The sequence below is a fragment of the Lepisosteus oculatus genome, chromosome 4 (assembly GCF_040954835.1).
Source record: "Lepisosteus oculatus isolate fLepOcu1 chromosome 4, fLepOcu1.hap2, whole genome shotgun sequence".
Taxonomy (NCBI): Eukaryota; Metazoa; Chordata; class Actinopteri; order Semionotiformes; family Lepisosteidae; genus Lepisosteus; species Lepisosteus oculatus.
This window is the reverse complement of record NC_090699.1, coordinates 2,523,468-2,551,228: the sequence shown is the minus strand read 5'-3', so window position 1 is coordinate 2,551,228 and position 27,761 is coordinate 2,523,468. Positions and strand designations below refer to the sequence as shown.

General features: G+C 49.6%; 1 protein-coding gene and 2 long non-coding RNA genes across 9 annotated transcripts in view; 2 read left to right on the top strand and 1 right to left on the bottom strand.

The window, feature by feature from the left end:
- The window catches only part of LOC138238275 (uncharacterized), a 76,087-nt gene extending 66,950 nt beyond the window's left edge, over window positions 1–9,137 (bottom strand). Inside the window, exon 1 of the long non-coding RNA XR_011189339.1 lies at window positions 8,986–9,137. This is a non-coding gene — a long non-coding RNA (uncharacterized lncRNA). The remainder of the gene's footprint in view (window positions 1–8,985) is intronic.
- The window catches only part of LOC138238273 (cytosolic sulfotransferase 3-like), a 271,472-nt gene that overhangs the window by 226,576 nt on the left and 17,135 nt on the right, over window positions 1–27,761 (top strand). For 6 of the 7 annotated variants that reach the window (XM_069188401.1, XM_069188406.1, XM_069188404.1 and 3 more), the window contains one exon: window positions 420–557. In XM_069188401.1, coding sequence (XP_069044502.1) covers window positions 420–557 — 138 coding nt within the window. Of the gene's footprint in view, window positions 1–419; window positions 558–749; window positions 2,245–27,761 lie in introns of those variants that run through there. The other variant, XM_069188402.1, reaches the window with a different exon arrangement.
- LOC138238270 (uncharacterized) lies at window positions 19,935–26,425 on the top strand. Its single transcript, XR_011189338.1, has 2 exons — window positions 19,935–20,025; window positions 25,366–26,425. It is a non-coding gene; the product is annotated as an uncharacterized lncRNA (long non-coding RNA).

Genomic DNA, 27,761 nt, shown 5'->3' with positions numbered 1-27,761 from the left:
TGTAGCTCCTATTGTAACAGACTGTTGTACTGTACTGGGACTGTAGCTCCTATTGTAACAGACTGGTCTACTGTACTGGGACTGTAGCTCCTATTGTAACAGAACTGTTGTGCTGTACTGGGACTGTAGCTAAAATTTATCAGTGTTGTAAACTTATTTTACGATACGGTTATATATTAACTACTCTCTGTCTCTCTCTTAATGCAGTGTTAATGTACTGGAGTATCTCTCTCTCTCTCTCTCTCTCTCTCTCTCTCTCTCAATTCAATTCAATTCAATTCAAGGTGCTTTATTAGCATGACCGATGGGTACAATCAGTGTTGCCAAAGCAAATAAAAATAATAAAATTAACATAGAAGATGTTAATTTTCTCTCTCTCTCTCTCTCTCTCTCTCTCTCTCTCTCTCTCTCTCTCTCAGTGATGGAGGTGAAGCGCCCAGAGCTCACTGAATTTCGGGGGGTCTGTATGTCCCACTACTTCACTGACAACTTTGACAATGTGGAGAAGTTCCAGGCCAGACCAGATGACATCCTGATCGTCACATACCCTAAAGCTGGTGAGTCTGTATGAACCCCTCTCTCTCTCAGTGCAGTGTTAATGTACTGGAGTGTCCAGTCAGTGTGTCTGTATGAACCCCTCTCTCTCTCTCTGTGTGTTTCTCGCGAGACTGAGTGAGTGAGTGGGCGGAGCTTCGGTGGGTTTGATCGTGTGGCGGTGTTTTCTTCACTGGGTTTGTGTTTTTCTGTCTTTTTTGGGGAAAAGCGGGGTTTATTTTCTCATCATGGCCGGTTCTGGAGGCTCTGATCCTCCAGACCTCTCCTTTGAGAAACTAACTCGCCGCCATGGTGTGAAAATCTCCCCTGCGGAGTTCTGTCCGCTTGAGAGGTGCGTTCTTGCGGTCGGGGAGGTCGTGGGCTGCAGGAACATCAGGTCCGCTTCCCGCATGAGTGGAGGTATAGTCATTTTCTTGCAGTCTACCGATTTGGCAAACACCCTGGTGGAGAAGGGAGTTGTCCTGGACGGCACCTTCACCCCGGTACTGCCTCTCGCGGCCCCGGCTCGAAAGATCACCCTCTCCAACGTGCCTCCGTTCATGAGGAACGAGCTGCTGGAGAGGGAACTGTCCCGATACGGACAGGTGGTCTCTCCGATCAGGAGGGTCCCTCTGGGCTGCAGGGCACCGCAGCTGAAGCACGTCGTCTCTTTCCGGAGACAGGTCTACGTCATCCTAAAAAACCCCACGGAAGAGATCAATGTGGCCCTTAAATTTCGTATTGACAGCTGCGACTATGTTGTATTCGTGACTTCGGAATCGATGAAGTGCTTCAGGTGCGGGAGCGAGGGGCATGTGGTGAAGAACTGCCCGGAGGTGGAGGAAGAGACAGGCAGGGAGCCTCAGCCCCAGGGCGCACAGGAGGCTAGCCGACAGCGTCAGGCAGCGGGGAGCGGAGCAGCGCAGGGAGGCAGCGGGGAGTCAGAGCCCACGGCCGGGGTGCAGGAGAGGAGATCGCTGGAGGGAGCAGGTGAGCCCGAGCCGGTGGCGTCCCAGTCAGGAGAGCAGATAGTAAAGAGTGGACCACCGCAGCCCTCAGAAGAGCAGGGAGCCCCCCACACCGGAGAGCAAGAGATGAGCGCTGGCGGAGAGATGAGCGCTGCTCAGGAGAGTCAGGGAGAGAGAGAGCAGGTAGTGACACCGACAGGGGAAAACGCGTCTCAAGCGCCAGCGAAAATTGCAGACACGGTGTGGGGAGGAAATGAGTTATCATCTGAAAAAATAGATGATGGTTTTAAGACGCCGCGGAGAAAGCGCACGAAAAAATCTGTGCAGAGTGCGGTGCAGAAGAAGCGCAGCACAGAGAGCTCGGTGGAGGGCGGCTCTGTCGCCGGCCCGGGGGCCGCGAGTGACTCCGACACCGGGAGAGTGAGGACGCGCTGGAGTGTCCTCGCCGCCACCGCCGCCGCCGCCCGGAGCTCCTCGGAGTCCGGGAGCGACGACGAGGGCGGCTTCACCGACTCCTCTCTCGCCTCGGGCTCCTCGGCCCGGCGGAGCTGCAGAGGAGGCTACAGTTTCCAGAGCATTAGGGAGTTCTTAGAGAAGACTAAAGGTAAGAGGGGAACTGTGGTCGAGGACTTTTTTCCCGACACCGAGCTCTTTGTCCTCTCCGCGACGCGCCATCTGAAGAGGGGCTCGGGTGCGAATGACTTCAGCGATCAGGAGAGATGGCGCCTGAAGAGCCTTTTAGGTAAGATCAGGGCAGGACCGCGGAACGCACCTCAGCACGAATGAGTCCTGTCCCTCACGTCACATCACTATCCGTCTGCGTGCTACATGTCTGTTCGTGTTTTATGTTTTTTCTTTTTTTCTTTTCCGCAAACATGGGCGACATTAGGATAGGGAGTTTGAATACCAATGGGTGCAGGAGGGCTTTGAAGCGAGCTGCGGTGTTGGAGATTCTCAAAGAAAAGAACCTGCAGGTGACTTTCCTGCAGGAGACCCACACCGACAGCTCCAACATCGTCGCCTGGCAGCGGGAGTGGCAGGGGGACATCGTGTACAGTCACGGGTCCCCTGTGAGCGCGGGGGTCGCGGTGCTGTTCTCTGTGGGGTTCAAGCCCCTCTCTATCGCCGTCCAGGAGGTGGTGAAGGGTCGCCTGCTACTCGTGCGAGTAGTTATCGGAAAGAAAACCTTTGTTTTTATTAACGTTTATGCTCCCACCGACGGCGGGGAGAGGGTCACCCTCTTCAGGGGGCTTGAGACTGCACTGGCGACCTGCCAGCCTGAAGAGCTGGTCTTCCTGGGGGGTGATTTCAACTGCACAGAGAACAGCACACTGGACAGGAATCACGCAGAGCCACATGGCCCGTCGGCCAGGGAGTTGCGCAGGATCCTCGTCAAGTCTGACCTCACTGACATCTGGAGGAGATGTCATGGGGACACGAGGCAGTACACCTGGGCCCAGGTCAGGGGGAATACCCTCTCTCTGGCCAGGCTAGACCGACTTTACTGCCGTAAACATCATTACAGCATCGTCAAGCAGTGCTCCATCTGTCCAGTGGGCCTGTCGGACCACTGTCTCACTGTCTGCACAGTCGCTGTGCCATCAGTGAGGGCCCGCAGTGCCTACTGGCACTTTAATACCCAGCTGCTTGACGATGCTCACTTCTGCGACTGCCTCGTGTTCTTCTGGCAGCAGTGGAGGAGTCAGAAAGCCCACTTTGTCTCCCTGAGGCAGTGGTGGGATATTGGCAAGGTGCAGATTCGCCAGTTCTGCCAGCAGTACACTGGAAGTGTCACGAGAGGTATCCGTGAGTCCATGAAGGCTCTGGAGAGAGACATTCTGGAGCTCCACCAGGCTCTGGAGTGTCGTGCAGACAGGAGGCTAATTGATGACCTCCACACCCAAAAAGAATCACTCATTGGCCTTCTGGACACAAAAGTACAAGGAGCTCTAATAAATTCTAGGGTTCAGAGTGCATCACAGGTAGACGCCCCGACTCGCTATTTCTTCGGCCTAGAGAAGAAACCGGGCCAGAGCCGGCAGATCCACTGCCTGCGCTCGGAGACAGGGCAGGAGCTGCACGAGGCCGGGCAGATCCAGGAGAGGACCGTGCAGTTCTATAAAGCGCTCTTCTCCAGCGAGGCTAGTGAGGACTCGGTCCGCACACGCAGGTTCCTTGAAGACCTTCCACAGGTCCCCGAAGAGGAAAGGGCAGGGCTGGAGAGGCCTCTCTCCCTGGAGGAGCTCTCCACCGCACTCAGTGGCTTGAGCAATGGCAAGACCCCTGGTCTCGATGGCCTGCCAGCCGAATTCTATCGTGCCTTCTGGGCTGTGCTGGGTCCTGACCTGCTCGATGTATATTTGGAAAGTCTGGAGCAGGGGGATCTGCCACTGAGTTGCAGGAGAGCTGTTGTCACCCTGCTGCCCAAGAAAGGGGACCTGTGTGACATTAAGAACTGGAGACCTGTTGCCCTGCTGTGTGTGGATTATAAAATCCTGTCCAAGGCTCTGGCCAACAGGCTGAAGGTGGTGCTGGGGTCTGTGGTGCACTCCGACCAATCGTACTGCGTGCCCGGAAGGTCAATCTTTGATAACATATTTCTGATTCGAGATGTTTTGGCCACCTCCAGACTATTGGGTTTAGACACTGGTCTCATTTCGTTAGACCAGGAAAAGGCCTTCGATAGGGTTGAACATCAGTATTTGTGGAGGACCATGAGGTCCTTCGGGTTCAGCCCTGTCTTTGTTGCCATGATTCAGGTGCTGTACAGTGACATCTTCAGTGTGCTAAAGGTCAACGGAGGGCTGAGTGCTCCGTTTCCAGTGCGGAGGGGAGTCAGGCAGGGCTGTGCACTCTCAGGAATGCTCTACTCCCTTGCCATCGAGCCTCTGCTACATCAGCTGCGCCGGGTCATCAGGGGCCTGTCCATCCCGGGCTGCCCCGACTCCACTGTCAAGATCTCGGCGTACGCTGATGACATCATGGTCGTGGTCAGTGGAGAACAGGATGTCAGGGCGCTACAGACAACTTTAAGTGATTTCCAGCGGCTATCATCAGCCAAAGTGAACTGGGCCAAGAGTAGCGCCCTACTCCTGGGGGAGTGGAGCGAGATGGGTCCCCCAGCCTTGCCAGAGAGGCTCAGCTGGACCAGAGGGGGACTCAAATACCTGGGGGTGCACCTGGGGGATGAGGCCAGCGTGAAAAAGAACTGGGAGGGGCTCCTTGAAAAAGTGAAAGGTCGTCTGGACCGCTGGCGCTGGCTGCTCCCCCAGATCTCCTACAGAGGCCGGGTTCTGATTGTCAACACCCTGGTGGCTTCGATGTTGTGGCATCGCCTGGTGTGCCTGGAGCCACCAGCCGGACTGGTCGAGGAGCTGCAGGCCACGCTCCTCGACTTCTTCTGGGACGGACTGCACTGGCTGCGGAGGGGCGTCCTCTATTTGCCCAGAGAAGACGGAGGGCAAGGACTTATCGACATCCGGAGCCGAGTGGACGCCTTTCGCCTGCAGGCAGTGCAGAAGCTGCTGTTCGGCCCGGCCTCGCTGTCCTGGAGGGAGCTGACCTTCACCCTGCTGCGTCGAGCAGGACACCTCGGGCTCGGCTGTGTGCTCTTCCTAATGGACACCAGCAGGGTTGACCTGTCTCCACTGCCGCCTTTCCAGCGCAGTCTCCTGGAGGCCTGGCGGCATCTGCGCGTGCAGAGGGAAGAGGAGCGGCCCAGTCTATACTGGACACTCAGGGAACCATTAATACACAATCTACGAATGGACATAGAACCGGGCCGCTCCTTGGACTTTACCAGCAGACTGGTCCACGCCAACATTACACAGCTCCACCACCTGCTGGACGTGGATCAGGGCTGCTGGCGCAGCGTGGAGTGGGCGTGTGACGCGCTGGGACTACACTCGCGGCGGTGTGTAGACAGGTTTCTCAGTCAGCTTCGCTCTGCTCTGCCTCTCCAGGAGATGCTGCTGATCCAGGGTCTGTTTGAGGATCATCGCATTCCAATCACACAGCCTCCTTTCCCTGGTCTGCTAGTGTCTCCTGCGCTCAGTCCCGGACCGACGGGATCTCTCCTTGAGCCCCTTGCCTCAGAGGAGAGGTCTCTAGCTGGTGTTGGGGGGAAATGTCTGTACAGACTAGTCGTAACATCTAGGCACCAGGCCCAGCTGTCCGCGCTCCCTGACACCCCCTGGAGGGCTCGTCTGGGAGTGCCGGATGACGTCCGGCCTGCCTGGGGTAGCCTCTACAGATTTCCCCTCAACAAGAGGGCTGGTGATCTGCAGTGGAGGGTCCTGCACACCATCCTGGGGGTCAACTCGTTTGTGTCGGTTCTGGACCCGGCGGTGTCTGACGCCTGTCCCTTCTGCGCTCAGAGGGAGACGGTGTTCCACTGCTACAGCGCCTGCCCCCGCCTGTCGCCCATGTTTGCCGTACTGATCCGGCTCTTCACCAACCTTGGCCTGGCCTTCAACAATGTTATCTTCGTGTTTGGGGTAGGTCACACAAAAAAACGGAAAACTCAGACCCTCCTCGCTAATTTTTTGCTGGGCCAGGCCAAACTCACCATCTACAGGACTCGGAAAAATAAGATCTCTGGTTCCGGGTCTGTAGACTTGGTGAGGATGTTCGAAGGGTTGGTGAAGAGCAGGATATCTTTAGAATTTTTGTTTTACAAATCGCATAATGACCTCAGAACATTCGAAAAGTTTTGGTGTTTTGGAAATGTCCTGTGCAGGATCATAAATAATGAAAGAGTTTTATTCCAATTATGATTTTTATTTATTTTTATTTATTTTTTTCCTCTTAATTCTTAAAATAGAGTTTTAAGACCCTTGATTAATACTTTTGTTTTTTTTCTGTCAAATAAAGTTTGATTGAACTCTCTCTCTCTCAGTGCAGTGTTAATGTACTGGAGTGTCCAGTCAGTGTGTGTGTATTAACCCCTCTCTCTCAGTGCAGTGTTAATGTACTGGAGTGTCCAGTCAGTGTGTGTGTATTAACCCCTCTCTCTCAGTGCAGTGTTAATGCACTGGAGTGTCCAGTCAGTGTGTCTGTATGAACCCCCCTCTCTCTCAGTGCAGTGTTAATGTACTGGAGTGTCCAGTCAGTGTGTGTGTATTAACCCCTCTCTCTCACTCAGTGCAGTGTTCATGTACTGGAGTGTCCAGTCAGTGTGTCTGTATGAACCCCTCTCTCTCAGTGCAGTGTTAATGTACTGGAGTGTCCAGTCAGTGTGTCTGTATTAACCCCTCTCACTCTCAGTGCAGTGTTAATGTACTGGAGTGTCCAGTCAGTGTGTGTGTATTAACCCCTCTCTCTCAGTGCAGTGTTAATGTACTGGAGTGTCCAGTCAGTGTGTGTGTATTAACCCCTCTCTCTCTCAGTGCAGTGTTAATGAACTGGAGTGTCCAGTCAGTGTGTCTGTATTAACCCCTCTCTCTCTCAGTGCAGTGTTAATGTACTGGAGTGTCCAGTCAGTGTGTCTGTATTAACCCCTCTCTCTCTCAGTGCAGTGTTAATGTACTGGAGTGTCCAGTCAGTGTGTCTGTATGAACCCCTCTCTCTCTCAGTGCAGTGTTAATGTACTGGAGTGTCCAGTCAGTGTGTCTGTATTAACCCCTCTCTCTCAGTGCAGTGTTAATGTACTGGAGTGTCCAGTCAGTGTGTGTGTATTAACCCCTCTCTCTCTCAGTGCAGTGTTAATGTACTGGAGTGTCCAGTCAGTGTGTGTGTATTAACCCCTCTCTCTCCAGGCACTACCTGGATCTCTCACATCCTGGAGCTGATCTATTTTGGGAAGAGCCCGGAGGTCTTGCCCTCCCTCCCCATTTACGAGTGCGTGCCCTTCCTGGAGTTGTCCGCCCCTGGGTTTGGGACAGGTGAGCCGCCGCCCCCTGCTGGCCGGAGGAGGGAGTGGCGAGTCTGGCTGGCGCCTCTCACTGTGGAGCCCTGTGTGTCCCAGGTGTGGAGCTGGCGGAGAAGATGAGCTCACGCCCCCGGCTGATCAAGACCCACCTGCCCCTGCAGCTGGTGCCCCCTTCCTTCTGGGAGCAGAACTGCAGGGTGAGGCAGCAGGCTGTGTGTGCGTACTGTGTGTGTGGAGAGTGTGTACAGTGTGTACAGAGTGTGTGTGTGTGGAGAGTTTGTGTAGTGTGTGCACTGTGTGTGTGGAGAGTGTGTGTACATTGTGTGTGTACAGTGTGTACAGAGTGTGTGTGTGTGGAGAGTTTGTGTACAGTGTCTGTGTACAGTGTGTACAGATTGTGTGTTGAGTGTGTGTAGAGTTTGTGTAGTGTGTGCAGTGTGTACAGAGTGTATACTGTGTGTGTACAGTGTGTACTGTGTGTGTGTACAGTGTGTGTAGAGCTTGTGTGTACAGTGAGTGTGTTCATTGTGTTCTTATGAATAGTGTCTCTACAGGTGATGTGTGTGTTCAGTGTGTACAGGGTGTGTTGAGTGTGTTCTCTCTCTCTACAGGTGATGTGTGTGTGTTCGGTGTGTACAGGGTGTGTTGAGTGTCTTCTCTCTCTCTACAGGTGATGTGTGTGTTCAGTGTGTAAAGTGTGTGTTCAGTGTCTTCTCTCTCTCTACAGGTGATGAGTGTGTGTCCAGTGTGTACAGGGTGTGTTGAGTGTGTTCTCTCTCTACAGGTGATGTGTGTGTATTCAGTGTGTACAGGGTGTGTGTTGAGTGTGTTCTCTCTCTCTACGGGTGATGTGTTTGTTCAGTGTGTACAGTGCGTGTTGAGTGTCTTCTCTCTCTCTACAGGTGATGTGTGTCCAGTGTGTACAGGGTATGTTGAGTGTCTTCTCTCTCTGCAGGTGATGAGCGCGTGTCCAGTGTGTACAGTGTGTGTTCAGTGTCTTCTCTCTCTCTACAGGTGATGAGTGTGTGTCCAGTGTGTACAGGGTGTGTTGAGTGTCTTCTCTCTCTCAGGTGATCTACGTGGCTCGGAATCCGAAGGACAACGTCATCTCTTATTTCCACTTCGACAGGATGAATTTCATGGACCCAGAGCCTGGAGACTGGAACAGCTATCTGGAGAGATTCTCCAAGGGAAAGAGTGAGACTGTTCACACCTCACCCCTCTCTCTCAGTGCAGTGTTAATGTACTGGAGTGTCCAGTCAGTGTGTCTGTATTAACCCCTCTCTCTCTCAGTGCAGTGTTAATGTACTGGAGTGTCCAGTCAGTGTGTCTGTATTAGCCCCTCTCTCTCTCTCAGTGCAGTGTTAATGTACTGGAGTGTCCAGTCAGTGTGTGTGTATTAACCCCTCTCTCTCTCAGTGCAGTGTTAATGTACTGGAGTGTCCAGTCAGTGTGTCTGTATTAACCCCTCTCTCTCAGTGCAGTGTTAATGTACTGGAGTGTCCAGTCAGTGTGTCTGTATTAACCCCTCTCTCTCTCAGTGCAGTGTTAATGTACTGGAGTGTCCAGTGTGTCTGTATGAACCCCTCTCTCTCTCTCAGTGTGTGTATTAACCCCTCTCTCTCTCTCAATTCAATTCAATTCAAGGTGCTTTATTAGCATGACCGATGGGTACAATCAGTGTTGCCAAAGCAAATAAAATAATAAAATTAACATAGAACAAAACAAAAAATAGAAGTAAAATAAAATCTACAGACATGTTACAGACATTTACAACAAAGACATATTATATAATATCGACATATACTGTAGGCGGCTGGAGCATTATTGGGAGACGGACCCACTGTTCCTCAGGCAGTGACAGGAGATCACATACTGGGCTGCCAGATCAACTGAGTTCCCTCCTCCCTCTCCCAGTAGGATTGGGACCTGTTGTGGTTTTGGCAGGTGTGGGAACTCTGGGATTAGATTTCTGAATTTCGGGAAGAATGTTTCTCTAATCCCAGAGTATCTGTCACAGTGCAGTAGGAAGTGCACCTCTGTCTCTATTTCTCCCTGCTGGCAGTGGGAGCACATCCTGTCCTCTCTGGGCAGCCAGGTCTGCCTGTGTCGCCCAGTTTCTATGGCCAGGTTGTGGTCACTGAGCCTGTACTTCGTCAGGGTCTGTTTCTGTTTGTTATTTTTTATTTTGGTCAAATATTCAGCTAGTGTGTATTGTCTGTTTAAGGTTCTGTAGCATTCCAGTTTATGTTGTGTTTGTGTGTGTGTGTCCCAGTGTGTGAGATATTGCTGTTTGATCTGTGCTGTGATGTGGTTGAGTCTGGGTTGTGGTGCTCTAGCAGTGCTGTCCTGAGGCTGGTTAGTGTTGGTGTGGCTCAGGTCGGTGAGCCTCAGGACCAGCTGGCTCAGGGGGCTCTGTTTTGGGCTCAGCTGTTGGCTGAGCAGGGCTTTGTGGTGGTAGGAATTTTGGTCACTGTTTTTTAGGTGTAGCCAATACTTTAATATTCTTTTCTGTATGTTTATCAATAGTGGGTACTGGCCTAATTTGGCCCTGCACCCGTTGTTAGGAGTTTTTCTCTGTACACGGAGGATGATTCTACAGATCTCCATGTGCAGAGTTTCTGTGGGGTGTTTGTCCCATTGGGTGTAATCCTGGTCTGTGAGGGGACCCCAAACTTCACTGCCGTATAGGGCAATGGGTTGGATTACACTTTCAAATATTTGAAGCCAGATTCTTGTTGGTGGGTTGATGTTGAAGAGCCTCCTTCTTATTGCGTAGAAAGCCCTGAGTGCCTTCTCCCTCAGTGCCTTCACTGCCAGGTCAAAACTCCCGGAAGAGCTGATGGTGAGACCGAGATATGTGTAGCTGGATGTGTGCTCCAATGTGTTGTTGTTCAGTGTGAATTTGTACCTGTTTCCCTGAGGTCTGGCTTTCTTCTGGAAAACCATAACTCTGGTCTTGTCCAGATTGACTGTCAGTGCCCAGGTCTGACAGTACTGCTCCAGCAGTGCCAGGTTCTGCTGCAGCCCCTGTTCTGTGGGCGACAGCAGGACCAGGTCATCTGCGTAGAGCAGGAACTTGATTTCTGTGTCGTGTAGTGTAAGACCAGGAGCTGCAGACTGCTCCAACATTCCTGCTAATTCATTGATATAGATATTGAACAGTGTTGGGCTCAGGCTGCAGCCCTGTCTCACCCCGCGGCCTTGGGTGAAGAATTTAGTCCTTTTGTTTCCAATTTTCACTGCACATTTGCTCTCTGAATACATTGATTTAATTATGTTGTACACTTTGCCCCCTATGCCACTTTGGAGTAGTTTATAAAACAATCTCTCATGCCAAATCGAGTCAAATGCTTTTTTGAAATCGACAAAGCAGGCAAAAATTTTTCCTTTGTGTTTTTGGTGGACGTGTTTGTCTATCAGTGTGTGTAGGGTGTAAATGTGATCAGATGTGCGGTGATCTGGCAAGAAGCCAATCTGACTTTTACTCAGGACATTGTGTTCGGTAAGGAAGGCCAGTATTCGTGTATTTAGGATACTGCAGAATACCTTCCCCAGGTTACTGTTCACACAGATGCCCCGGTAGTTGTTGGGATCGAGTTTATCTCCACTCTTATAGATGGGCGTGATCAGTCCTTGGTTCCAGGCCTCGGGGAAACATCCAGCTGTCATGATGAGATTGAGGAGTTTGAGCAGGGCTTGTTGCAACTTTGGGCTGCTGTGTCTCAGCATCTCATTTATGACTCCATCATGGCCACAGGCTTTGCGTGGTCTGAGGGCCTGGAGTTTGTCCAGTAGCTCCTGCTCAGTGATTGGGGAGTCTAAGGGGTTTTGGTTGTCTTTGATAGCCAATTCCAAAATTTTGAGTTTTTCATAAAAGGTGTTTTGGTCTAATTGATTTGTATTTGGGAGCTTTTCATAGAGATTTTCAAAGTATGTTTGCCAGATTGTTCCATTTTGGATGGCCAATTCTTCTGGTTTTGATTTGTTTAAGTTGTTCCACTTCTCCCAGAAACAATTCTGATTTAGTGACTCCTCAATTTCTGCAAGTTGTTTGTCTATGTATGTGTTTCTTTTCTTTTTCAGCGTGTGTTTGTAAAGTTTTACCATGTCACAGTACCTGAGTCGCAGATCTGTGTTGTGTGGTTGTCTGTGTTTTTCATTTGAGACTTTTCGTAGTGCATTTCTGATGTTTTTGCACTCCGTATCAAACCACTTTTCTTTTGCTTTTGTTTTTTGGTAGTTTTTTGATGTAGTTGTTTTTAGCTTAGATTTTGATGCTAGTTTGTGGAATAGGTGATTTAGTTTTTGTGTGGCCAAGTTTATGCCTAATTTGTTGGTTTGATACGGAGTGTTTAGGAATGTGTCCATCAGTGTCTGAATTTCGTCATGGCCCAGTGCCGTTTGGTATCTGTCTAGGCTGTCTGTGTCCCATCTGTATGCCTGGTTGAGGTCATACAGCTGGCTGGGCTGTGTCAGTGTGTCTCTGTGCTGGTGTGTTCTCTTCATGTTCCTCTCTCTCTCTCTCTCTCTCTCTCTCTGTGTGTGTATTAACCCCCCTCTCTCTCTCTCTCAGTGTGTGTGTATTAACCCCTCTCTCTCTCTCAGTGTGTGTATTAACCCCTCTCTCTCTCAGTGGTGTTTGGCTCCTGGTACGATCATGTCACAGGATGGTGGGAGCGCAGACAGACTCATCCCCAGCTGCTCTACCTGTTCTATGAGGACATGAAGGAGGTGAGGCTGCAGTTCCCCAGACTGACACCGGGTGGCGCTGTGTGCTATGGGTTTGTTCCTGCAGTCAGCAGGATCGTGCTGACAGTCTGCTGCTGTGTCTCGTGTCCCAGGACCTGCCCCGCGAGCTGGACAGGCTGTGTGACTTCCTGGGCGTGGCGCTGGGAGAGGCGGAGAGGGACAGGGTGCTCCACGCCACAGGGTTCGAGGCCATGAAGAGCAACAGGCTCACAAACTACTCCACCTGCGACATGATGAAGCACGACATCTCCCCGTTCATGAGGAAGGGTGAGCAGAGAAGGACAGAGGAGAGAGAGACAGGGGGAGAGAGAGAGAGACAGAGGGAGAGAGAGACAGAAGAGAGAGAGAAGGATAGAGTATAGGCGTTCTCTGAGTCTCTTCACACTGTATTATTATTATTGAGAGACAGGCTCACTGTCTGTTCCTCAGGCTGGGACAGGAGATCACACACTGTATTATTATTATTGAGAGACGGGCTCACTGTTCCTCAGGCTGGGACAGGAGATCACACACTGTATTATTATTATTGAGAGACAGGCTCACTGTCTGTTCCTCAGGCTGGGACAGGAGATCACACACTGTATTATTATTATTGAGAGACAGGCTCACTGTCTGTTCCTCAGGCTGGGACAGGAGGTCACACACTGTATTATTATTATTGAGAGACAGGCTCACTGTCTGTTCCTCAGGCTGGGACAGGAGATCACACACTGTATTATTATTATTGAGAGACAGGCTCACTGTCTGTTCCTCAGGCTGGGACAGGAGATCACACACTGTATTATTATTATTGAGAGACAGGCTCACTGTCTGTTCCTCAGGCTGGGACAGGAGATCACACACTGTATTATTATTATTGAGAGACAGGCTCACTGTCTGTTCCTTAGGCTGGGACAGGAGATCACACACTGTATTATTATTATTGAGAGACGGGCTCACTGTCTGTTCCTCAGGCTGGGACAGGAGATCACACACTGTATTATTATTATTGAGAGACGGGCTCACTGTCTGTTCCTCAGGCTGGGACAGGAGATCACACACTGTATTATTATTATTGAGAGACGGGCTCACTGTCTGTTCCTCAGGCTGGGACAGGAGATCACACACTGTATTATTATTATTGAGAGACAGGCTCACTGTTCCTCAGGCTGGGACAGGAGATCACACACTGTATTATTATTATTGAGAGACAGGCTCACTGTCTGTTCCTCAGGCTGGGACAGGAGATCACACACTGTATTATTATTATTGAGAGACGGGCTCACTGTCTGTTCCTCAGGCTGGGACAGGAGATCACACACTGTATTATTATTATTGAGAGACGGGCTCACTGTCTGTTCCTCAGGCTGGGACAGGAGGTCACACACTGTATTATTATTATTGAGAGACAGGCTCACTGTTCCTCAGGCTGGGACAGGAGATCACACACTGTATTATTATTATTGAGAGACAGGCTCACTGTCTGTTCCTCAGGCTGGGACAGGAGATCACACACTGTATTATTATTATTATTGAGAGACAGGCTCACTGTCTGTTCCTCAGGCTGGGACAGGAGATCACACACTGTATTATTATTATTGAGAGACGGGCTCACTGTCTGTTCCTCAGGCTGGGACAGGAGATCACACACTGTATTATTATTATTGAGAGACAGGCTCACTGTCTGTTCCTCAGGCTGGGACAGGAGATCACAGTCTCTCTCTCCTCTCTCTCAGGGATGGTGGGAGACTGGAAGAATCACTTCACAGTCGCTCAGAGCGAGGCATTCGATGAAGACTACCGGAGGAAGATGAAGGACAGCACACTGAGCTTCAGAATGGAGCTCTAGAGAGAGGAAGAGCGCTGGGGGACAGAGAGAGGAGTCAGACAGACACACGCCTGACTGTGATAGCTGTGACGAATCAAGCTCTAACACTGCATTAGAAACTGAAAGATTTTCTATGTCTGTATCCGATTCAGGAACTCTGATCATATTCGTACAGAGTTGTATGTGTACCAATAAAGACAGGTGACCAGAGTTGTATGTGTACCAATAAAGACAGGTGATCAGAGTTGTATGTGTACCAATAAAGACAGGTGATCAGAGTTGTATGTGTACCAATAAAGACATGTGATCAGAGTTGTATGTGTACCAATAAAGACAGGTGATCAGAGTTGTATGTGCACCAATAAAGACAGCTGATCAATTTTAACCGGACTGGCAGTGGCAGGCCGACCTGGTGGCCATGAGGGTGTGCCGCGCGATCAACGCTGGTTTCTGGTCTCACGCGCCTGGGCCGCGCCCCCGGTGAAGTTTGTTCCGGAAGGCGCCGTCACCCTGCAGCTCCCAGCTCCCAGCCCACTGGAGCCCAGCAGGGGGAGCCTGGCCAGTACCTGGAGGGGAGACTCCTGGGAGAGGGGTGAGTGGGGCCAGCAGGGGGCGCTCTCTCCCAGCTCCCAGCCCACTGGAGCCCAGCAGGGGGAGCCTGGCCAGTACCTGGAGGGGAGACTCCTGGGAGAGGGGTGAGTGGGGCCAGCAGGGGGCGCTCTCTCCCAGCTCCCAGCCCACTGGAGCCCAGCAGGTGTCAGCCTGTCAGTACCTGGAGGGGAGACTCCTGGGAAAGCTGAGGCTGCTGCTGGAAGAGGTGTTAGTGGGGCCAGCAGGGGGCGCTCTCACCCTGCGGTCTGTGTGGGTCCTGATGCCCCAGTATAGTGACGGGGACACTACACTGTAAACAGGCGCTGTCCTTCGGATGAGACGTAAAACCGAGGTCCTGACTCTCTGTGGTCATGAACAATCCCGGGGTGTCTCTATAAAAGAGTCGGGGTGTTACCCCTGTGTCCTGGCCAAATTTACCCCAGGTCTTTACCCCTCATGGCCTCCTAATAACCCCCCTCTCTGAACTGGCTTCATCCCTCTGCTCTCCTCCACACTGAGAGCTGGTGTGTGGTGAGTGTACTGGTGCATCATCCAGGTGGGGGGACACACTGGTGGGGGTGGAGGGGATCCCCCTGACCTGTAAAGCGCTTTGAGTGGAGGGTCCAGAAAAGCACTATAGAAGTGTAAGCAATTAATTAATTAATTAATAAGATTTAAATCCGTTCTGGACAGCAGGGTAATTGCTCGGGGGAAAAGCGCACCTTACCGACTTACATTAATTAATAATTAATTAATGTAAGTCGATAAGGTGCGCTTTTCCCCCGAGCAATTACCCTGCTGTCCAGAACGGAGTTAAATCACCCCCCTGCGTGTTCCTCACTATCGTCACCACTAATCGGAGGCCGGTCATCGGTGAGGACTTCTGTGTGGCTCTGCAAGAGCTCCGAGATGTGGTTTAAAAAAAAAATCGGCAGCATTTAATTCTCCGGGGCGTCTCCGGCGCGCGAACAAGGGTTTGTTGAACCCACCCGAAGCCAAACGCAGCTGTCCAAAATCATCCGCCCCGCCGACTGGGGGTCCCTCCGATACGCCCTGGACCGCCCTGTGGACAGCGCCTGCAGCCTGTACATACGAGCTCTTCTGTCAAGATGAACAGAACGAAGTTCATCATGGCGCTCTGTCGCGCTGAAAATTCTGATAAGACCTGTAATAACTGCGTATACGCCCCAGGGAAACGAAGGGGTCTCTATTCGCGCCGCCAACCTTCATCGCAACCTTCATCACAACCTTCATCACAACCTTCATCACAACCTTCATCGCAACCTTCATCGCAACCGGTTCTCGGTCTTCAGAGTTACTGCCGTCCGGTTCTGCTGCAGCACCCCTGACCGCTCAGTTCTCTACCGCCAACGCATTCTCACGGTGCTCAGGTCGAGCACCCGAGGCCTCCCTCTGGGTCTCCGACGTCTCAACAGACACGCGGCTGCCGGTTCGATTCTTTTATTAACGCCCCAACGCTCGAGGTCGGTCTTTTCACCCGCTCGGTGAGCGATCACTGGGGATCTCCACCAGTGCACCACGAATCAGCGTAGCCAGCTCGTGAAGTCCTGATTTTACCGCGGGATCCTCTGTGGAGATGATGTCCAAGAGGCTGGCGGTGAAAGACTGGACCGCTTGAGGGAACAAGAAGCGGACACTTGCGAAGACTGCTCTCTGGTTCTCTAGAACTCGCCTCTTCTGCTCCGCAGTAGTGCACAGCCTGGACATTAACTGTAAGAAGTGCTGCAGTGAGTCCAGCACCCCCCACGAACCCAAGTGTCCAGTGGCGCCGTGATCCCTCTGCGGAGGCCTGGCGCGTGTGGCTCCGGTCAGCCTCCGAGGGGCCGTCCTCGACGCCCCCCCCGCCCGGGGGCCCGGCGCCGCCGCCACACTCTTCTCCCCGCCCGCCGATGCAGCTGCAGTGCGAATCCAAAGAAGAGACTTTTTTAGCACCGCGCCCAGGCGCCATCTCTCACAACCAGAACACGCCATCTCCCACAACCAGAACACGCCACCTCTCGCAACCAGAACACGCCATCTCTCACAACCAGAACACGCCGCCTCTCACAACCAGAACACGCCGCCTCTCACAACCAGAACACGCCATCTCCCACAACCAGAACACGCCACCTCTCACAACCAGAACACGCCGCCTCTCACAACCAGAACACGCCATCTCCCACAACCAGAACACGCCGCCTCTCACAACCAGAACACGCCGCCTCTCACAACCAGAACACGCCATCTCTCACAACCAGAACACGCCATCTCTCACAACCAGAACACGCCATCTCCCACAACCAGAACACGCCATCTCTCACAACCAGAACACGCCATCTCTCACAACCAGAACACGGCGCCTCTCACAACCAGAACACGCAGCCTCTCACAACCAGAACACGCCACCTCTCACAACCAGAACACGCCGCCTCTCACAACCAGAACACGCCGCCTCTCACAACCAGAACACGCCATCTCTCACAACCAGAACACGCAGCCTCTCACAACCAGAACACGCCGCCTCTCACAACCAGAACACGCCGCCTCTCACAACCAGAACACGCCATCTCTCACAACCAGAACACGCCATCTCTCACAACCAGAACACGCCGCCTCTCACAACCAGAACACGCCATCTCTCACAACCAGAACACGCCATCTCTCACAACCAGAACACGCCGCCTCTCACAACCAGAACACGCCGCCTCTCGCAACCAGAACACGCCGCCTCTCGCAACCAGAACACGCCATCTCCCACAACCAGAACACGCCGCATCTCGCAACCAGAACACGCCATCTCCCACAACCAGAACACGCCACCTCTCACAACCAGAACACGCCATCTCTCACAACCAGAACACGCCATCTCTCACAACCAGAACACGCCATCTCCCACAACCAGAACACGCCGCATCTCACAACCAGAACACGCCGCCTCTCACAACCAGAACACGCCATCTCCCACAACCAGAACACGCCATCTCCCACAACCAGAACACGCCACCTCTCACAACCAGAACACGCCACCTCTCACAACCAGAACACGCCATCTCTCACAACCAGAACACGCCATCTCCCACAACCAGAACACGCCGCCTCTCACAACCAGAACACGCCATCTCTCACAACCAGAACACGCCGCCTCTCGCAACCAGAACACGCCGCCTCTCGCAACCAGAACACGCCATCTCCCACAACCAGAACACGCCATCTCTCACAACCAGAACACGCCGCCTCTCACAACCAGAACACGCCGCCTCTCACAACCAGAACGCGCCGCCTCTCACAACCAGAACGCGCCGCCTCTCACAACCAGAACGCGCCGCCTCTCACAACCAGAACGCGCCGCCTCTCACAACCAGAACACGGCGCCTCCCACAACCAGAACACGGCGCCTCTCACAACCAGAACACGCCATCTCTCACAACCAGAACACGCCGCCTCTCGCAACCAGAACGCGCCACCTCTCGCAACCAGAACGCGCCGCCTCTCGCAACCAGAACGCGCCGCCTCTCGCAACCAGAACGCGCCGCCTCTCGCAACCAGAACGCGCCGCCTCTCACAACCAGAACACGGCGCCTCCCACAACCAGAACGCGCCGCCTCTCACAACCAGAACGCGCCGCCTCTCACAACCAGAACGCGCCGCCTCTCACAACCAGAACACGCCATCTCCCACAACCAGAACACGCCGCCTCTCACAACCAGAACACGCCATCTCTCGCAACCAGAACACGCCATCTCTCGCAACCAGAACACGCCGCCTCTCACAACCAGAACGCGCCGCCTCTCACAACCAGAACACGCCATCTCCCACAACCAGAACACGCCGCCTCTCACAACCAGAACACGCCGCCTCTCACAACCAGAACACGCCATCTCCCACAACCAGAACACGCCGCCTCTCACAACCAGAACACGCCGCCTCTCACAACCAGAACACGCCGCCTCTCACAACCAGAACACGCCATCTCTCGCAACCAGAACACGCCGCCTCTCACAACCAGAACGCGCCGCCTCTCACAACCAGAACACGCCATCTCCCACAACCAGAACACGCCGCCTCTCACAACCAGAACACGCCGCCTCTCACAACCAGAACACGCCATCTCTCACAACCAGAACACGCCACCTCTCACAACCAGAACACGCCGCCTCTCACAACCAGAACACGCCATCTCTCACAACCAGAACACGCCATCTCTCACAACCAGAACACGCCACCTCTCGCAACCAGAACGCGCCGCCTCTCGCAACCAGAACGCGCCGCCTCTCGCAACCAGAACGCGCCGCCTCTCGCAACCAGAACACGCCGCCTCTCACAACCAGAACACGCCGCCTCTCACAACCAGAACACGCCATCTCTCACAACCAGAACACGCCACCTCTCACAACCAGAACACGCCATCTCTCACAACCAGAACACGCCATCTCCCACAACCAGAACACGCCACCTCTCACAACCAGAACACGCCACCTCTCACAACCAGAACACGCCATCTCCCACAACCAGAACACGCCATCTCTCACAACCAGAACACGCCATCTCTCACAACCAGAACATAAAAATAAAAAGACTTTTCAGCACACCAACCAATCTAAACCGGCGAAATCAGAAAACGACGTGAACTAGGATGAAAACACCAGGCGCGTGGCGCTGCCTTACACAGAGGGTTGCGGGAGAATGCAACAAGCTACCCGGCCGTGTTGATGTGGTACGCACTGGTTTCCTTCAGGAGGGTGATGGCGCTACTGGGACAGGCGGTGGGGTTAACGGCATATGGACCAGTCGGTCTGAACTGTAAACGTGAGGTCTTAAAGGCTAAGCAGTTTTAAAAATAAGACTTTTTAACACCCCGGAACGTCAAAGTAGGAGAACTCGGCTCTTTCAGCGAGAGGACATCCTAACGGAAGAGGGCTCTGCCGCTTCCGGACGGCGCGGGACGGACACTGACCCCCGGGCGCCGATCTGACCCGTCTGGAGCTCGCCGTCCCGGTCGGTCCTGGTTTCGGGTTTGAAGGTTCGGGTTCTGCACGGGGGGGTGAAATGCCATTAGAGAGAGGCCTCAACACCCCCGCAAACCGCCCCAAAATAGAAAACTCGCGTTCATTAGTTATAGACCCCTTTAAACGCGCGTGTTAAAAGACTGTGGCGCAGACAGTCCCGAACCGACACCGACACCGACACCTACCCCCCGGAGAGCTGGCGGGGACATCCGGCTGGGGCTCCGCGAGGCTTTGAGGGGGGGTCGTGAGGCACAAGCGAGGTCTTTTCAACGCGTGACGACCCGTTCCCTCGCCAGCGCCTGTGGAACAGACACACGCGTGTGTCGACGTGGGGAAGGCGGCCGGGGGCCGTTGAGACGCACACGGCCGGAGAGCGGTACCGAGACACGGTCGGGGTGACTCACCGGCGTCGCCCGGCCCTGCGGGACCGGCCCTTTTCCCAGCTGTCGGACCCGCGGCCGGCGCTGCTGTTTTCCGTGCATCTGATGGGACACAGGGGTGAGTTTCCCGAAAACGATGAATCCTAGAGACTAACGAGCAACAATTTCGTGCGTTTCCCCAGACCCCTGTGAATCGATCCTTTAGCGAGCGAGAAGAGTCCTTCTGTGTGAACCCGCCCCTGAAGCCTCACAGGTCGATTGACAATCAATCGATTGACAATACTGTCATTATAGGGGGTCGGTTCACTGTGGTCCTTCAGTGGGATGAAATAAAGTTGTGAAAAGGAATATGAAGCAAACATGACTTCATAATTTAACAACCACTTAAGCGAAAGCGTATAGACAGGCACACAATGGGACCCTAATTGTTTCTAAGAGAAAAGAAAATCAAGGACCGTAAAAGAGAACCAAGTTGAGCCGTGTGGACAGTGTCCAATTCCTGCACCACGTCTTGGGTTTCAAGCCGGATTTTTTTGGCGCGCTGCCATCGTTAAGAATCACAGCGGTTCATGAGAAAATACTGTTGTTGTTGTTTTTTAACATAAAACGGTATTCGAACTTGAAATATTGTACCGACCGCGGGTTTGGGTACGGAATGGAGCAGGCGTGGGACTCGGGGAATGGGGCTGAACAACACGGGTATTAACTCGAATCGGGAAAGGTACACACACAGGGACAGGGGTTTCAGCGCTGCACCTACACTAACACACACACACACACACGAAGGGAAGAGACTGTATCTCAGCCGCCCTCTCACTATACACAGTCCGGTCGTCCCTAGGTGCTGTTCTCAGCCCGCCCTGCGTGGCGCTACATTGTAATACATGTTCCATGTTTCACCTTCTTCATGGAATTTAAATACAATTTAAACCCCACCCCAAAAGTACTAAAAGAGGGAGTATTATTAAAACATTTGACTTATGAAAAGGAAATTTACCCAAGATGACTAATAAATTAAAGATGTATAAATAAATGTTCTTTTTTCAATTTTCCTCTTACATAGTACAACAAAATATTAAAAAGTCCTTCATATAAACTCTTAGTGTCCTGTATTCCCAGAGGATGCCCCTGCCGTGAAGTGACTGTGCTCTGTCTGGCGATCTCTGGCGCTCAGGGTGGGCAGGAGGAGGCCAGTTTAAGAAGCACTTAGTGATGAGCGAGCGGGTCGGGGAGCACGTAGATGACGGAGGATTTAACGTGCTACTTCAGTTACGATGGGTTTGGGGAAACACCCGTCAATTAACGATCGATCGATCTTAAGAGCGAGTTTGCGATGTTCTTAGCGCTACGATGCTCTCGGGAAACTCACCCCGGGATGGATACGCGCAGTCACGGCCACATTCCTGAACCGCCCCCTTGTAATTCCATTGTAATAATTCAATATTGCATGATACACAAATATTATACAGAGTCTCGCATCTGTAGCGAACAACACGGGTACAGGCGACAGGCACCGTGATGTTGTCATTTCTTCTCACGAGAAGCCAGATATACATACCTGAGGATGTAATAGCTCAGTCAGATTACACAATGGCACATCTCCGAGATTTGAAATTCGAAGAGGTATTAGGCAGGGATGTCCAATATCTCCTTTTCTCTTTTTATTAGTAACTCAGACTTTGACTCCTCATATTAATAATAGCATTATGGAAGGCATCAGTATCTTGGGAAGGGAAATTAGGATTTGTCAACTAGCAGACGATACCACTGTTTTTCTTAAGAACAGTAAAGAGGTCTCTAAAGCAATTGAGGTTTTAAATGTGTTCTCATCAGTCTCAGGATTGTCTCTGAATATTGACAACTGTTTTCTCTGAAGGATTCTAATTTAGATGCAATAGTGAATATACCTGTGAAGAAAGTGGTTCCTTATCTGGGGATTATAGTCTGTAAAGACCAAGATGAAAGATGTAAATTGAATTTTACGCCTATTTTAGATAAAACTAAAAACAGATTTCAGTCTTGGTTAATGAGGGACCTATCGTTGGCAGGTGGGGTTCTACTGTCGAAAGCAGAGGGAATCTCTCGCTTTGTGTACGCCTCGCTTTCACTGAATGTGCCTTCGCATCTTATTGATGAGTTTGACAAACTATTATACAACTTAATTTGGAAGAATAAACCTCATTATATTAGGAAACACCTTCTGAGTAAACCAAAAACCAAGGTGGCTTGAATGTTATAGACTTTTATATGTTTTTATTCCGAACATAATTTTTCAGAATGTTGGGAATCTTGACTTTTTGTTAAAATGTAACTTTGAGATAAAGAAAATCCCAGTTAAGTGATCTAATTTTCATAAGCAGGTACTATTATACTGGACTTTATTATACAAACACAACTTCTCACCACACACATATTATATTTGGAATAATAAAGACATTAAGTTTAAAAATAAAAGTTTATTTTTACAGAGTTGGTTTAATAACAAAATTTATTTAGTGGCTCAACTGTTGAATGAAGATGGTAGATTGCTTACTTATCCTGAATTCCTGGAGAGATTTCAGTTCCCTGTTACTCCTAAGGAATATGCAATAGTTTTTGATGCCATTCCGGAAGGTGTGGTGTGCTTATTAAAAGCCAATCAAAGTGTTAATAGGACTGACCTCCTTTTGGGTCCTACAGCTGATTTATTCTGGATGGCGTGGAAATAAAGGATAAGAAGTGTAACAATACTCATATTAGAAATCTCTGTAAACCCCATCTTATCCCTTCTTGTTTATCTTTTTGGAATGCAATGTTTGAAAATATAAACTGGAAGTTAGTTTGGACGATTCCTGATAGATTTTGTATTACAAATAAAGTTAAAGAGATATCGTTTAAAATCATTCATAAGTTTTATCCAGTGAAATGAGTACTCTTTAAATTTAAGCACGAGCAGGATGATCTGTGTGTTTTTTGTCGGGCGGAAAAGGAATTTTTGGTGCATTTATTTGTGAGGTGTCGGTTTGTGAAGTTGTTTTGGACGGATTTACAGAGTTTTGTTTGCAGGCAGTTAAAGGTGTTTTTTAGATTGAAGGATTTTGACATTTTATTGTACTGTTTAGTAGAAAATTTGGAAAAAGAGCATTTATTTAGAGTCAATTTATTAATCATTCTTGGTAAATTTCACATCCATAAATCCAAATGGTCTAATACTCCTCCCCTTTTTAGTTCTTTTGAGGTGGAGCTGAAACATTATTTAAATTCTATTAAAAATGTGAGAAATAATAAAGCACGGAAAACATATGATATATGTAAAAAATATAATTGAATCATATAACTTACTTATTACCTCTGGCGGTTAACTGTTTATTTTTCTGTTTGTGTTTGTTCTCTTGTACCTAATTTGATACTCTGATTGTATTTGTATTTGTAAATTCTTTACACATTTAATAAAAAAATCTTTAAAGAAAAAAAAGATATACATACCCGAGGAATGTGGGAAGTCGTCAGAAAACCAGGCGTCTTCAGACTGTTCAGTGTGATCGGGGCGATCCATTCTGACCAGCTAGTCGAGAGACGGGGACCGCAGCCGGCAGCTCAGTATTCTGATTCAGGACGTCACCGCCCCCGATAGACATCCTCCTCTGAGAAACACGCCCCCCTCTCCTCCCCGTAGCCTTTAATCTGAGGTGTCATGGGGTGGGCACGTGTTGGGCTGTAGAAATTATTTTAAGGAACATTTTCAGAAAACGTTTTAGAAAAGACCGCTATAATGTTCAAATCTATATTATTTTAAGACACACCTGTATCTGCCTAAATTTCATAGCTGTTAAAACGTGGTGCAAATGTGGCCCGGTGTCTGTGATTGATTCAGCAGGAGACCTCTCTGAATATTATTAAGAACAATGTTTTTTTTTTTAATGAACGGTATCGCTATAAGAAAATGTATCTGTTCTTTATAGCGACGTGTTCACAAACCTTCCTTGACGTTTTGAGGGTTTTATTTTTCCGCAATGCGCAGTGAAGAACATTTTACATTTTGCGTTAAATACATGTGGTGATTATAAATGAGAAACCTTGACATTAATATAAACCTAAAATGTATATACCCAACAGCATTTAAAACCAAAGAAAAACTATGACTCCTACATCCGTCCGTCTATTACCGCTGTAAATTGTACCCGCTTTGAATTTTAAACCTTTATGAACTTTCGCTATGAGGTCAATTTTAACACCCCTCCCCCAGGACTTCGGATGTCTAATTGATCGCCTGTGTTTGCCAGATAAAACCATAAATTGTCTCTGCATTCCAGAGCCTTGAACTGTCGCGACACCGACTCCCGGAGATCTCTATTACACGATTTTAAACTTTTAGACCAGTCCGTTAAAATATCAAGAACACCACCACATCATTTGTGTCACACTTTTGAAAAGCTGTCGCGAACGTGTTATTAAAAATAAGCTATCTGTGTCTTATTACATTATTTTAAAACTCTAAGACCAAACCACGCGTGTTAAAGTTTTTTTCTGCGCAAACACAACGTTTGTTGCATGTTAATACTTCTAAAGGTTAAAGACTTTCAGGCGCACGGTGCGCGGAAATTCATTCCACACTTTTAAAAAAACCTGTCGCGAACGTATTATTAAAAATAAGCTAACTGTGTCTCATGACAGGATTTTATAACTTTACGGCCAATCCACGCGTGTCAAAAGAGTTTCTACGAAAAACATTTCTGCGCAAACACAGCTTTTGTGTTTGTGTTGTGTGTTAATACTTTTGAAGTTTAAAGACTTGAAAGACTTCTCGCTCTCGATAAGACGCATGTGTCGTTCTGAAACACCACAACCTACAACAGCCCTGAAACGTCTCAGCCTGTGTTTGGGTTCTGTCCCAGGGGAACAATGTTCTGGACTAAGCTGCAGACTTCTATTAAAAAAGAGGCCAATACTGATATTTGTTTTGATGAAAAAGGTGTTATGTTCAGTTTCAGCCCCATCGATAATAATATTACAATTTCGTTTGTAATAAATGTAATGATTACAAGGGCACGTTATTATATGCACACAATGACGTGGTCTGGGAAGAGCCCTTTGTCTGAGCATTTTAAACTGGAAGTGAGGGGGGTATTTGCAGACTATTTCGAAGTGTAAACAGCGGTGCGGACATTCAGTTTATGTCATTCGTGTCATCGTTTCTCCTAACTTGAATTGACGTGGTCATATGTACCCCTGACGGTCTTTTTGTCTCGAATTGTTATATGTATTCTTCTTCCTGCACCATTTCACCAACTTCCACCCATCCCTCAAATATACGGTTAACATATCTTCCACCACTCTTCCGGTTCTAGACATCCACTTGTCTATCAACTACCTCCGACTGTCCACTTCAGTTTATTACAAACCCACGGACTCACACAGCTACCTCCTGTACAGCTCATTTCACCCCAACCACACTAAAAACTCTCTTCCCTTTTCACAGTTCCTTAGGTCACGACGATCATGCAGCGACGACATCGACTTCGAGAACCAAGCCCTCGAAATGTGCTCCTTTTCCATCAACAGAGGATACCCCAGCAGTGTGATTGACAGGGCCCTTGCCCGAGCCAAAAACACCCCCCGGACCATCAACCCGATCAGGACTCCCGCCATAACAACCGCATTCCCTTGGTGCTTCCTTACCACCCTAACACACTTCCTATCCCCAGGATAGGACCATTAACCACAACTTTTCCATCCTACAGGATGATCCCTCCATTGGGGCCCTCTTTTCTGATCGCCCCATCATCTCATATCGCCGACCACCTAATCTGCGTAACCTCCTTGTTCACAGCTCCCTTGACCGCCCTCAACAACCATCCACACCAGGCACTTTCCCTTGCAACAGAGCTCGCTGTATCACCTGCAAGTACACATCCACCACCACACTCATTCAAGGCCCCTCAGGACAATTCCGCATCACCCAGAGGGCATCTTGTACCTCCAGCAGCCTTATTCACTGGATCTCTCGCAGTAAATGCCCAGCCATCTACATTGGAGAAACAGGAAGGAGACTCGGAGACGGCTTCAGAGAACACGTCAGGGCTGTGAAGATTAAAGATCTCTCCAAGCCCATTGTTTCTCATTTCACCTCTGACGGCCACGACCACTCTAATCTCTCCGTCTGTGTTCTCAAAGACGGTTTTCCCAACTCATACATCAGAAAGACCACCGAAACCAAAATTATTCTGCAGCTAGGATCACACATTCTCCCTTCTCTTAACGACAGACTTCTGTTCTTTTAAATTTTCTCCATTCATTGGAAGTTTCATTTCACACCTCTCTGCACCCATTCTGACTTCACACCTCTTGATTGGCCTCTCTTTCTGTCCCCTGCTCCCGACTCTCACTCCTCCTCCCTCCCAGCCTTTGTTCTCCTGCTACTTTACCTTTGCCTACTGCCCTGTCTCTCTCACACCTGAAGAAGACTCCACGGCCGAAACGTTGTGTTCTCTTTCTTCTTTTTTTCAGCATGGAATAAACCTACTACTTGTCCCTTTGTACTCTTGTTTGTGTTGTCATTTGTGTTCTTTTGTGAAGCATCAATAAAAATAAATAAATAAAACGCCACAGCCCATTGAAAAAATGTCTGGAGTTGTGTAGCGTGGTTACACCATCTGCTCGTGCTCTGAAACGCCCCGGCTCGACACTGCACTGTGAAACAAATCCCGCAGAAGTTACGGTACAAAACTGGCAGCTGTGGTTGCCAGAAAACAGTACTTGTGTAAAAGACATTTTGTGAATTTAACAAGACACCCCGAACTGTTCTGAAAAGCAAATACACTTTTTATTTAAATACCACAAGCATAGTAAATACACACTTGGGACAACAACATTCTTCTCCTTAAAACAGCAGTAAAAGAATGTCCTCTATGTTGGCCTCAAATTGCAGAACGAGCATTTGGAATAATTACAATCTTGACCAGAATGCAACACATTCAATACCCTGAACAAGACAGCACACCAATCTCCTAACGGAGTGGATTCATCATGAACCAAATGCTTGGAAAGCATAAACATACAGCTTTTTACAATCTCAGATGCACAAAACGAAACTTCCTGTAGGAACACTTAAATGTATAAATTGAAAGGACATGAAAAGCATAACCATATGACCATTATCTTTCATAGATATAAACATAAAATACAATTTAAAAAAATGCTGATAATTTACTCCATTCAAGATGTACAAATCCTTCTTTCTTCATCGGAAGAGAAATTAACATTTTTTTAGGACTAATCTCCAACCTCCAATGCAAGTGAATGGCCATCAGTTTGTAATCATCCAAAAGGCTCCTCTAGGCAGTATCAAAATAATCCACACAGGTCCAGTCGAGCAGTGAACGTCTTCTAACATGAATCAATACATTTGTGTGAGAAATAAAATTACTCAAACTTTATTACCTAGAAATGTGCTCAATGAAAACACTGATGTCTCACGTCTTCGACTGGCTGGTGTGATTAAGTAGGATTCAGCTACTGACGTTTTCCCTGTTAGTCTTTGTTTCACACATCACTCCAGAAGACGCTCATTGGTGGGCTGAAATGTGGATAACTGTGGGGATTATTTTGATACTGCCTAAAGGAGCCTTTTGGACGGTCCAAATCTGATGCCCATTCACTTGCACTGGAGGTGCGAGATCATTCCTGAAAAACTGTTCATTTTTGTTCTGATGAAGTAAGAAAGTCGTGTATATACTGGATGGCCTGTGGGTGAGTAAATCATCAGTCATTTAAATAGGAGTGAACTACTCTTTTAACACACTCTAGAAATTCCTTCTTTTTCCAACAGAAGGTTAAACAAGGAAATCCAAGATTTCTTTTTTTTGTAGAGACAGT